The sequence below is a fragment of the Gymnodraco acuticeps genome, unplaced genomic scaffold (genome assembly GCF_902827175.1).
Source record: "Gymnodraco acuticeps unplaced genomic scaffold, fGymAcu1.1, whole genome shotgun sequence".
In the NCBI taxonomy this organism is placed as follows: domain Eukaryota; kingdom Metazoa; phylum Chordata; class Actinopteri; order Perciformes; family Bathydraconidae; genus Gymnodraco; species Gymnodraco acuticeps.
The window spans coordinates 227,712-240,048 of NW_022991761.1; the positions used below are offsets into that span (position 1 = coordinate 227,712).

The window sequence follows — 12,337 nt, forward strand, 5'->3', positions numbered from 1 at the left end:
CTTTTATATGAAACTTTATTCTGCTAACCGTCTGAATTCCCTGGTAGAAAACATATTTAATTCTGATTTAGACCCAGTCATTAATTATAAATTAAAGAGAAAACATACCTGGACATATTAAAAAATATTTATTGGAAGAACAATTGTGTTGGATTTGTGTTTTCAGTCACTAAGAGACTCTGAAACTGTTACTGTTAATCAGCTTTAATCACCTGTAAACACTCACACATCCGCCCGCCTGACGGAGACAGCTACAGCTCTAATGAGTCTTTATCCCAACATTCAAACCACATAAAGGAAAACCACACACACACACATACATACACACACATACACACACACACACACACACACACAACCCCCCCCCACACACACAGCTCTACCTGTCTCGTGCCTCCAGGTGTTTTCATCTCTCTGTGGTCTCTGCAGTGTCACATATCAAACGTCCCGCCTTCACCTGAGGCTTCCAGGAAGGAAGCGCTGTCTCCACCGACTGATGCGGTCGAGCTTCAAACGCACCTTCAAAAAACTTCTGAGAGACAGGACGGATCAGAGGGGAGCAGAGGGGTATAAAAAACAAACGCACCTGAAGGAGGAAACACACCTAGCAGAGAGGATCAGACAACATACTGGCATTTAGAACACATTTATCTAAATTATATTTAAAACAGCAAATAATTAATCGTGAGGCTCGGATAGACCCTGGATTTAAACAAATTATTCTTATAACAAGATCAACAGGGGTTTGAATTTGAGAAAACTGATATAGTTAAATCAGCAGGAATATATATTTTTGTAAGGAGACTGGACTGATTGAAGAGACAGCAGAGTCACTTGTAAAAAAAGAAAACAAGCTGAGAGGGTCACATTTTAAAGCTGCAAACAGAGCAGAAATTATACTTGGTCAATTTGATCAAATCTGAAGTTTCTGCCGGTTTCGTCCCCTCTGTTGTGAGTGATAGACGGAAAAGAAAGGAGGATCGAACCGTTATTTATCAGCCGGTGGGAGGATGTGGATGTGGCGCAGCTTCCTGTGTGTGTCGGTGGTGTGTGGCCTGGCTCTGGACTCCAACACCATCAGATCCTCTAAAGAGCAACAGAGCCCCGAGCTGCCGGTAAGACAAAGGATCAGTATTAATACTGCACCATATTTTAAAAGGGGAACATGTATTTCATTCTGCACTAGATCCATCTGACTTTAAACTTATTATCAACTTTATACATTTACTCACTAGTGTCAGATACAAATATTATATTCCCAAAAATATATACTTTTTTTGTTGTAATTAAGTACAGAGGAATTGAGTCAGTCCAATTGTGTCCATCAGCTCAAAGGTTATCTTCATTTGAGCATTTTTATTTTTGAAGACTTTCAATATTAATTTTGGTTTATCTGACAGCTGGAGTTTATTTACTTTTATTAGTATTAATATTAATAATAATAACAAAAGAGCATAATTCAGATTCATTGTACAGTGGGTAACAAAGAACAATAAAGTCAGGGTAAATCACATCAGACAAAAACATTACATTTAAATCAGAAATTCACTTATTGCTCAGCATTCTTTAGGGAAACAACAAATAATGTATTTTTTATTGTTAAATGTACATTTACGAATAAAACTAATGATGACATTCTTTATCAAATGTTTTATAAGGGTTATTTGTCGCCCTTTCATGTTTTTTTAATAGCTATTTTAATATTAATTATTTAAAGATATAACAAATAACAGAATTTCTTGGTGTTAAAGGAACAGCGCCAAAATAAGTGTAAAACGCTTTTTATTTTAAAGGTAGTTTTACGTTATTTGACTGACGTAAATAACGAAAGTCAGCTGTTCATTTTTAGTTGAATGTTTTAGACGAAAGGAGACATTTGAAGGCATCATAACTAATTCAAGAACCAAGACAATTATCCAGATTACACGTGTAAATCTTAGTCTCAATCATTACGTAAATACAGAACCCTCTCAGTTTAATAACATTTTAAAGTTAGTGAATACACATGCCTTTAACTCTCTGAGGGATCATATGATCTGATTTAAGGTTTTTTATTACATTAACTTTCAGTAAGTTGATATTTCTTTCCAAAGTGTATTCAGCCATGAGGATACAGTTCAGAAGAGCAAGTACATCCACTTTCAAAGAGCAATACCTTTTGAAGTGCTTTGTAGTTGTTTTATGTCTTTTTGTGGTAATTTCAAGCGTCTTTGTAGTCATTTTCAAACTCTTTGCTGTCATTTTGTGTCGCTTTGAACTCATGTTGGGACTCTTTGTAGTCATTTAGAGTGTTTTTGTATTTCCTTTGTGTCTCTTTGGAGTCATTTTGTATCTCTGTGTATTTTAGCCCCTTCTCTTAATCGTTGTGAGCCTCTTTGCAAAGGCCAAAAGAGGGCCCTGACAGACTTAATGTATAATATTAGTAGCAGCAAGTTTGAAACATGTATGGTAATATATATTATAATAATAGTAGTGGTTATATAACTAGTAGTAGTTCCATAACTTAACTAGCCCTAGCAGTAACAATTCCTTTTTGTATAGGTAATTACACTATCAGTTATACCAGCCAGGTTCATCAGAAGTATCAGCACCATATTCAGTTGAGTTCACTGAAATAACTGAAACGTTGACTTTAATTAAATGTATTACATTTCACTGTATTAGGTTAGTTGAAAGCAATAATATTAAGTTGAACTTAATTATTTAGATATTATTGCTTTCAACTAACCTTAGCGTTAGGTTTCAGTGTTGAATATTAATATCTGACAGATGTAGAACTTATATCACTACTGACCTTGTCCATCAGGATCGTTACCAAGGTGAACAGTTGGAGCGTCCTGTACGGCGCCGGACGGAGACCTCCTTCAACTCCAACAGAGGACAAACACCTCCATGTTCCACGCCTGACTGCTACGTACCTCCGGTGAGTGACAGACAGCAGACACACACACACACACACACACACACTCACTCACTCACTTACACACACACATACCATGTATACATCACTTCAGGGGACATTACATTGACTTACATGCATTTCCTGGAGACTTATCCTAACCTTAACCATAACCAACACATGCCTAACCCTTACCCTTAACCTTACCCTTACCCTAAACCTAAACCTAACCAAGTCTTCACCCTAAAATTAATGATTCCCCTCATGGGGACCTCCATTTTGTCCCCATAAGGGAGGCGAGTCCCCACACGTGACTGTGTAGACAGATTTAGGTCCCCACAAATATAGTAATGCTAGGCCACACACTCACACTCACACACACACACACACAGACATTGATACAAAAATGACGGGTTTTGTTGAGCTTCAGTATACTTTGTCTTTGGAATTTAACTGCGACAAATATAGCCCTACAAATTGTCCTGGCAAAACCACTAAGAAATGTTGGTACTTTAATTACATTTTAAAGGTCACCTATATGCAAAATCCACTTTTTCATGTATTTTATACATAAACGTATGTAAAGAGATTCTGAAAATGTTAGGCAAAAAGATTCGCTCACTTTTTTGTCCTGATCCATTTATATAAAAACCTGTCTGAAAATGAGCTGATCAGATTTTGGCCACTTTATGATGTCATAACGATTTTCTGGCTTGTGTAACCATTAGCCAATCACCAACCAAGGTAACACATTAAAAAATAATTGTAATGCTCTGTCCTTTCTCTGTCCAATGATCTTATCATGTCCCATCAGAGGGGAGGCTGCAGCAACAGAGCTCAGAGGAGACCGTCCTCCCAGGACAGACATGTGGACAGACAGCAAGACAGAGCGACAGACAGAGAGACAGACAGGCTCTTCACGGACGGCTTCAACAGGACTAAAGGTGAGAGACCGAAAGTCAACAAGTCCCAGAACACAACTGGAACAGTGATGTTTATCCAAAAACATTATATAAGATAGTATAACTCTGACAGAGTATATCATACGCCGAAATACATACCATTACTTTAAGTAGCCCATACAAACTTTCACTTTATGTTCATTTTGCTGATAATATGTACATCATTTCACTTCAGTCAGGTTGCGAAAGCAGTACCTCAACTTGTAGTAGAGTATTTTCATAGTATGGTATTAGTACTTTTACTGCAGAAATGGTGTTGGCACAAAGTTAGCATCACAAAAATCCAATGACATTTTTGGGGAATATTGCAGAAAATAAGATCTTTGGCAAACACATGTTTATGATATTTGCACGTATTGTTCAGCAGGAAAATCTCCACATATTAACAACGCTTTATGATTGTTGCAGCGTAAATGCAATCGCCAGAAGTAAAAAGGCTAACATTAGGCAATAACCAAACTGCATGAAGGTCATACGACATCAAGTGAGCGCCGGTAAGCTAAAGGCGGCTAATGTTAGCGGGATGGCATTTAGTCGTCTCATTTAGTCACATGTGGCAACACATAAAAGCTTCAGACAATCCCCAGTGGTATTTACTGACATATTTTATATCGTAGAAGAAAACGTGAATATTTCTTCAGCTTGTGTTGGCCACAGACCTTATTTCAGGCATAAAACCAAAAACTAATTAAAAAAACGATTGACTTCAACACGAGCGAACCAGAAGAGCTAAAATGCTAACTCATTTCCAGCTTTGAGGACTCATTCTTGCACCACTCTATAAGGACATGTGGTAAACGGTGTGTCTCTTGCAGCTCCGGAGATGTCGAGCTGTGTGCGCTCCGGTGACTGTGCGGCCGGTCTGTGCTGTGTCCGCTATCTGACCGGAAAACGGTGTCAGAGGATCCCGGGGGAGGGGGAGGCCTGTCTGCTGCGGGGGTCCACCAAGCTGAGGAGGAAGCTGGGGCGCTGTGACTGCGACGCGGGGCTGTCCTGCACCGCCGTCAGCCGGCCGGAGACAGGGAGAGCCAAAGGCCAGGGGGTGTGTGCACTCCGCCAGAGAGAGGGCCAGAGGAAAACAAGGCATTCTGGGAAGAAGAGGAGGACGGCAGAGAGGAGCTGCTGAAAGACTCTTTATGAACTCTGTAGCTTTTGAACACATTTAATTTAATCGTTGGTTCAGTTTTATAGGAATATATTTTTTGTGAGTGACTTCTTTCTCAATGTGGTTCCCATACTGAGGAACGTGAGGAAAAAGTTACAAATGATTTCTTATTATTGTCATTTGACTCAATAAAAGTCACTGTAGTATAATATTAAGGAGTATGGCTGTTTGAAGTATATTGAAGAGAGTCCAGAAAATGGAAAAAAGTAAAATTTGAAAAAGCAGAGAGCAATTTATAAAATACAGTTATTAATAATACAAATCCTACTAACTGGTTGTTGTAAAATAAAAACGTACAAGCGCAAAGCACTGGTTGGCAAAAATCATTCTTATTACATACGGCACTAGCAAAGCTGCACGCTGCTTAGCTAGTGCCGTATGTAATGAGAATGATTAGCTCGTGTTGAATGATCAACGCGAGCTCCACAGATGGATAAAACAGAACTGATCAACGAAACGGTAATCGATTCACAATCTAACAGAATTTATTCTCTGGATCTCAGTAATGTTAAACGTGATAAAAGTGAGCAGTGATTACTGAAATGCAAGCTAGCTCAACATGCCTGCAACCAACTTCATTCAACACAAAAGCAGTGTTCCCCTGTAAGTGTACACATGGCCAACAGGACACACAACACTTATGTAGCTTTTTTTTGTCATTAGGTCCTAAAGATCAAAGGTCAAATGCGCTAAAAGCCAAATATAAAATTCATTTTTCTCTCCTCTATTAATGTGACTGAGTTGAGATCAAGGGGATTGGAGCGGGGGTTAAGGAAAACGCAAGGGCACATCGTGAATGTGTTTAGAAAATGTGTCATAGCCGTCTTTCATATCATAAAACTAATGTTTTGTTGTTATAAGAATAAAAGTAATAGACAAAGAAAATATATATGAAAATAAACAGTAACATAATTATTAGAAATCCTCTGTGGTTAGTGCTTCTAGCAGATGTTGGTCCTCAAGCTGCCCGGATTCCTGAGAGCTTCTCTGCTTATATCAAAACACGCACTCAATAAAATTGAGGAATCGATTTGCAGGTGCAAACGCGGAACAACGGCCCAAAACGCATACATAAGCAGGAAACACCTGCAAATAATGAAATAAACAACAAACCCTGAAAACAAATACAACAGAAAAACGCTGCATTTACAGAAATGATGCAGTGTGTTGTAGCACATACAAATCCCAAAACACATACAAAAAAAATATTCCGGAAGTGCTCCAGGCCTCTAGGGGGCGCGCTACGTCGAACAGATTGATGACTGACCAGACATAGAGAGAACGAACAAGAGTGCTGCAAATCGGGAGGAAAAAAAGATATAAGAAGGTAAGTTTTGTTTTTATACATAGAGCGTCATATTTATATAGCTAGCGTTAGTGTGCCTAACTACTACACCAGCTGAGGAGAGGAGAGCTTCACGTGAAGAGAAGATAAAGTGAGGGAAGAAGAGATGACAAATCAAGTGCAGGTGTTACCGAACAAGATGTGGGCCGAACAACTGGTGATATTCTATAACGGTAAGCAGATGTATCAGGGGCGTGGCCTTTGTCGAATAACCAGGAAATACACATTTCGATCGCTTCTTCTGTCGTTTACATACATCTTTTGGTATATTTGGCTGGATAGGAACACTTTCATGCACTTTCAGTACCAGTGTGTGAGGTTGTGGTTGCGATACCGATATCCGGACGCGTACAGCGAGGACTACAAAAAGACACACGAGGTGACTGGGGGTGTGTGTTCAAAACATTGAAAGCTTGAATAAATCATTTAAACCATTTATTTTTGCCAGACTTATTACTGAATATCGTTCTTAATGTGATACCAAGTCCATCTGAGACCTGTGTACACCTTCAGACAGCCTCCAAGTGAAGCACATGTTGTTTACTCCCAGTTTGAAAGCAGCGTGGAGAAGTCTTGGTAACACTTTACGGTAAGGGTACATGAATCATCATGAATTCATGCATGACTTAATGCATGAAAAAGCATGAATTAATTCATGTAGTACTCATGTAGTAGGCTACTTCATGAACTATCAGTAATGTACAGGTATTAATGGTATCTCATGCATGACTTAATGCAGGAACAATACCTTAATTAATGCATCAACTAAGGTATCTCAATCATCATGACTTCTGAGTTATTAATTATGTTCATGTCTTCTTCATATAGATCTGCAGTTATCTGCAGGCCAAAAAAACAGACCAGTCACAGCAATTCCAAGTGTTGTAAATCATGAGTAACTAAGCATGACTTTGTCATTACTTCATCATGTTTGTGCCCCTTCAAAGTAAAGTGTTACCTATATTGGTATCATGTATCGTTATTAATATGATGTCGAGTTGATTTGAGACCCGTTTATACTTTCATACCATCTATTAGTGAAACTAACTGTCTGAGTTGTTTACACCCATCTCCTCCAACGCAGCGTGGAGCTGTGGTAAACTGTGATCCGCTCAGATTAAACTGTGATACGACTTCTGTGGCTATCAACCAGCGATCATGTTTAATATTAAAGACTACACACATGTATCCCCCTTATCAAAACGGTATTCTGCACTTTGCCGCACTTATCCAGATAAGATGTGACTGTTTACTCGTTTTGCAAAGATAGAAGCAGAAATGTCATTGCTACATTTGCAGGGATATTTAGACTTTAAAATGCTGCTTGATCATTAATTTTGTTCTAGGCAAACAATATTATGAATCCTATTCAAAAATATTATTCAGTGTGCATCGACATGAAAATAACTAAAAAGTTCATGCTGGACTCAAACCCAAGTCCCAATAGCAAAAATCCCTCGTGCCATGCGCGTTATGAGCAGTGTTACTGTAACGCCGTTATTTTTGGCGGTAACTAGTACTCTAACGCATTACTTTTTTAATTCAGTAACTCAGTTACCGTTACTACATGGTGCGTTACTCCGTTAGTTTTTTTTATATAGTCAACAGCCAGGCGAACAGAGATGAGAACTGTACTTAAGTACAGTACTTGAGTAAATGTACTTAGATACTTCCTGTGTCACATGCGGAGACGGGCAGTGGGCGTGTTTGTGTTGTTTACTAACAAGACTATCATGGCGGCGGCGGAGCTCAAGTCTAGTTTCTCCACCTGGAGATATTCTCACTATTTCATTTTTGTCGAGCACAAAGAAAAGAACGTTTTAGTTAAATGTAAGTTGTGTCTTGGCGGGTCAAAGATCCTATCTACTGCCCAAACCAGTAATTCAAATCTCTTAAAACATCTGCAAAAACAACATGCTGGGACGAAGCTAGTAGCTAAGACCACAGAGACTCAGCCGACGCCACTCCACCTCCACCTAAGCAACAGCGGCTGGATTTTAACCAAGGGACTGCTAGCCAGGGAAAAGTCGATCAATCAATCAATCAATGTTTATTTATATAGCTCAATATCACAAATGTTACATTTGTCTCAGTGGACTTTACAGTTTGTACAAAATATCAGTATGACAATACGACACCCTCTGTCCTTAGACCCTCACATCGTACAAGGAAAAACTTCCGAAGAAAACCCACAGTTTAAAGGGAAAAATGGGAGAAACCTCAGGGAGAGCAACAGAGGAGGGATCCCTCTCCCAGGACGGACAGACGTGCAATAGATGCTGTGTGTAAATTGAAAAGATAATACATTTGCAACATAGGTAGTCCAAATGTTTGGAAATGCATGTGTGTATAATAGGAAGATGAATCCACGAGGATATCCATCCAGGACCTATGATCCAGGACCACAGCCACGACTCAAGATCCAGGCTCGCGATCCAGGACAGAGGAGCGCAGGATCATCCATGACTCCGGATCCCGGCGTATATAGACACCAAAAAGAAAGACATTTGGGGAAGCTGGGTTAATCGGAACATGAGAGTACACAGGTATAGACAGAGAGAAGGAAGAAGTAAGATGTCCCCCCCGACCCCGCTGAATCTAATCAGCCCTAACTATAAGCTTTATCAAAAAGGAAGGTCTTAAGCGCACTCTTAAAAACGGATAGGGTGTCTGCCGCCCGAACACAAACTGGAAGCTGATTCCACAAATGTGGAGCTTGATAAGAAAAGGCTAAAAGATAAAGCCATTGCACGGTATGTTGTAGAACACATGCAGGCTATTGCTACAGTGGAGTCACCCGCTTTCAGGGAGCTAGTTAGCATGATAGCATGTCCGGGCGGCACACGGCATATGGGACGGAAAACTTTTTCCAACTACCTGGAGAAATAATATACAAAAATGGAAAGCCAGCTAATATCGATGCAATCCAGATTGCATATAATGCATGTCAAGTTGATCAACAGATTGTATTATTCTCCAATGCAATAACAGTACTGAAATGAAGGCTTTAAGGGCATTAATGGGAGCCCTTTTTTAAGTAACTAAAACGTTACTTTTCACAACGCATTACTTTTTGATGTAAGTAACTAGTAAAGTAACTGCGTTACTTTTGAAATGAAGTAACTAGTAATGGTAACTAGTTACTGGTTTTCAGTAACTAGCACAACACTGGTTATGAGTGAGCCACGGATCAATATGATGAATTTTATCATCACAGGTTATTTTCTCACATTAACATTGTTAAAAGAGTCAGAGCAATTCAACCCGACCATCTTTTATAATGTGAGCGAATGTATGTACACTTTAAGCCATATAATATAAATATTATAGTCATAGGCATTTGCTTTGAAATAGTATACTGACTGAGCATCATTAAGACCCACCGAGATCAGATATCCTAGTTTATCAGCCTGCGAGCCTACATTACGTTGTGATAAGTGGTCATTTTACGTATTATGTATTCTAGTGCACCAGTGGCGGTTCTAGACCAATTTGACTGGGGGGGGCCAGTTATTTTCTGAGGGGGGCACAATAAATGCAGGACGAAAAAGAGAACTAGACAGTATGAAGTAATTGCGCATAAGAAAACAATGCAATCCAGTTATTGGTATTTGTTTCAGTACACTTATTTATTTCAGATATATCTTATAGTTATTACTGTTAGCTTCAGCTTAAGTTATAGTACAATTTTTGCACTAACACCATATCATATTTATATAAAAATAAAGGCAATGAACAGTTACATCTCTACTTTACATCTACAATTACCCGGATACAATAGTTTAACTCACCTTCAATTATCGTGGTAGTCTCTCGAAACGTAGGTTTCAATCAGTCTTTCTTGGATGCAACAGCCTCTGATGATCCGAGATGAAAAGTGTTTGTTTTTCGCGCGCTTCAGCCGGACAGTGAAAGTGAGTGCACCGCTCTAATGGGTCCTGAGTGCACCACTCTAATGGGTCCGACTAGAATGACGAATAACGTTAGTTCCGCCTATTCCGTCATTCAATAAATCGTGTAATAAATCATACATTTTTTTCACTTTTCATTTTTAGGGGGGCCACAAGGGGGTCAGAGGTCAGTGTTAGGGGGGCACTGGCCCCCCCTAGAACCGCCCCTGTAGTGCACACATTAAGTTCACATATGCAAATCAGGCCATGTGTTTCATTATGTAGTAGCTATAATCATCACCTGTCATGGAAATACAACAATAACAAGGAATTAATATTAATATTACCAAGTTACACAGAAATAGATAAAACACATGAGAACAAAGACCACATAGATAAATGCATAAACGTTAAATTAGAAATGAAAACATGTTAACAACAGTGTGAAAAAGTATGAATGTGTTTTCTAGTTCTCAACGTAGCCTATGTGAGTACCCTCGTCATTGGGTGTCGCTGTATCGAAATTTAACCAAGTAAACAGTCACATCTTATCTGGATAAGTGTGGCAAAGTGGAGAATACCGTTTTGATAAATTATTTATTCAAGCTTTCAATGTTTTGAACACACACCCCCAGTCACCTCATGTGTCTTTTTGTAGTCCTCGCTGTACGCGTCCGCATATGCTAACGCCGTTTGCACAGAAACTCACTCATAACACCCTTATTACTTAAAATTACTGAAAATATATTTGCTCAGATTTAAGGTTTGTGCACCTTCAGACTCCATAAACCAAATTGAAAGGCCTGCCAAAAACAGGTCTGTTCACGCACACACAAACACACACTCCTGAGAAGAGCTCCTTTCAGCTTACAAAATATAAATACCCTGTGTGGGTTTACAACAGATCACTACGGTGGCCGGCAGGTGCAAACGTGGAACAACGGCCCAAAACGCATACATTAGCAGGAAACAGCTGAAAATCCTCAAATCCTGAAAATAAACGCAACAAAAAAACGCTGCAAATACCAAAACGATACAAATCAGTTTTGATCAGACAACGACAAAGGTATTGCCATTTTGGCTACCTAGGGCCACGTGTTGTGATGTCTGTTTTTGTTTATAATGTTGCGAGTTCTTCTGAGATTCTGTGTATTCTCACGATGCTAATCGATATGTTGGATGTGCAGTTACGACAAGTAATAAGGGTGTTATGTTATGAGTGAGTTTCTGTGCAAACGGCGTTAGCATTTTTTCGCTCATGGCTAATTCAGAGGCTCAGCGTTAGCTTTGTGGTTTTTTTTGCAAAAACAAATATATATATCAGTTAGCTGAGTTTCTTCCATAGACTGTATATATAAAGGTTTCTTCCCGTTACATGGATATGAAACATTCATAGTTTATTAAATATTAAGAAGCCCTCAGACGCTGTTTCCTGCAGATGATGCGTTTTACCCCCGATGGCGGGGGGATGGGGTTAAACAGGTAAGAGAAGAAAACACAAAAATGCCATAATGTAGATTAAGAAAAATCTTAACCATTTGGACACAGCTGGGACCCAGATGTTGCGCTAGACTTTTTTGCTTTGACGGACAGGATCGTACATTTTCCGCCAAAACCAGTATTACCCGTCAGCCTTTACACAACTCTGACGAGGGGAGAGAGTCAACTGTCAACCGGGGGGCGGTGGGGGGGAAGAGCACGCTCGTGACCTGTCAACGGGGGGGGGGGGGGGGGGGGGCCGTGTTATGCATGCCCACTGCACCTCGCGTACATGATTTGTACGGCGGTTTGGAAACGGTATAATTTCCTTTTTGGCGGGCAAGCATAACACGGGATAACACGGGATAACACCGAAGCCTCGCGGCGGGGAAACTTTGGCGCTGTTCTGAGTTTGTTCTAATCTGTTAAAATGACGGACTGCTTTAAGATTTTTCCGTCGTTGTTAAAAAAAATATTCGGTTAACGTAACCTCTGCTGGGACCGCAGCTTTTTGACGCTCGGGGTTTATAAAGTTGGCCAACTGTCACTGTTGTTGGAAACCTACTTAAAATGTTTCATTGGATTACTCTTACAATG

At 39.6% G+C, this 12,337-nt stretch overlaps 1 protein-coding gene across 1 annotated transcript; it reads left to right on the top strand.

Annotated features, from left to right (window-relative positions):
• The first annotated feature begins 624 nt into the window (after positions 1-624).
• Positions 625-4,987, top strand: LOC117535038. The gene is made up of 4 exons (XM_034199357.1): positions 625-1,115; positions 2,807-2,923; positions 3,714-3,843; positions 4,677-4,987. Exons 1-4 carry the CDS (start codon positions 1,011-1,013, stop codon positions 4,985-4,987), a joined length of 663 nt encoding a protein of 220 aa, XP_034055248.1. The 5' UTR covers positions 625-1,010.
• Positions 4,988-12,337: the final 7,350 nt, after the last annotated feature.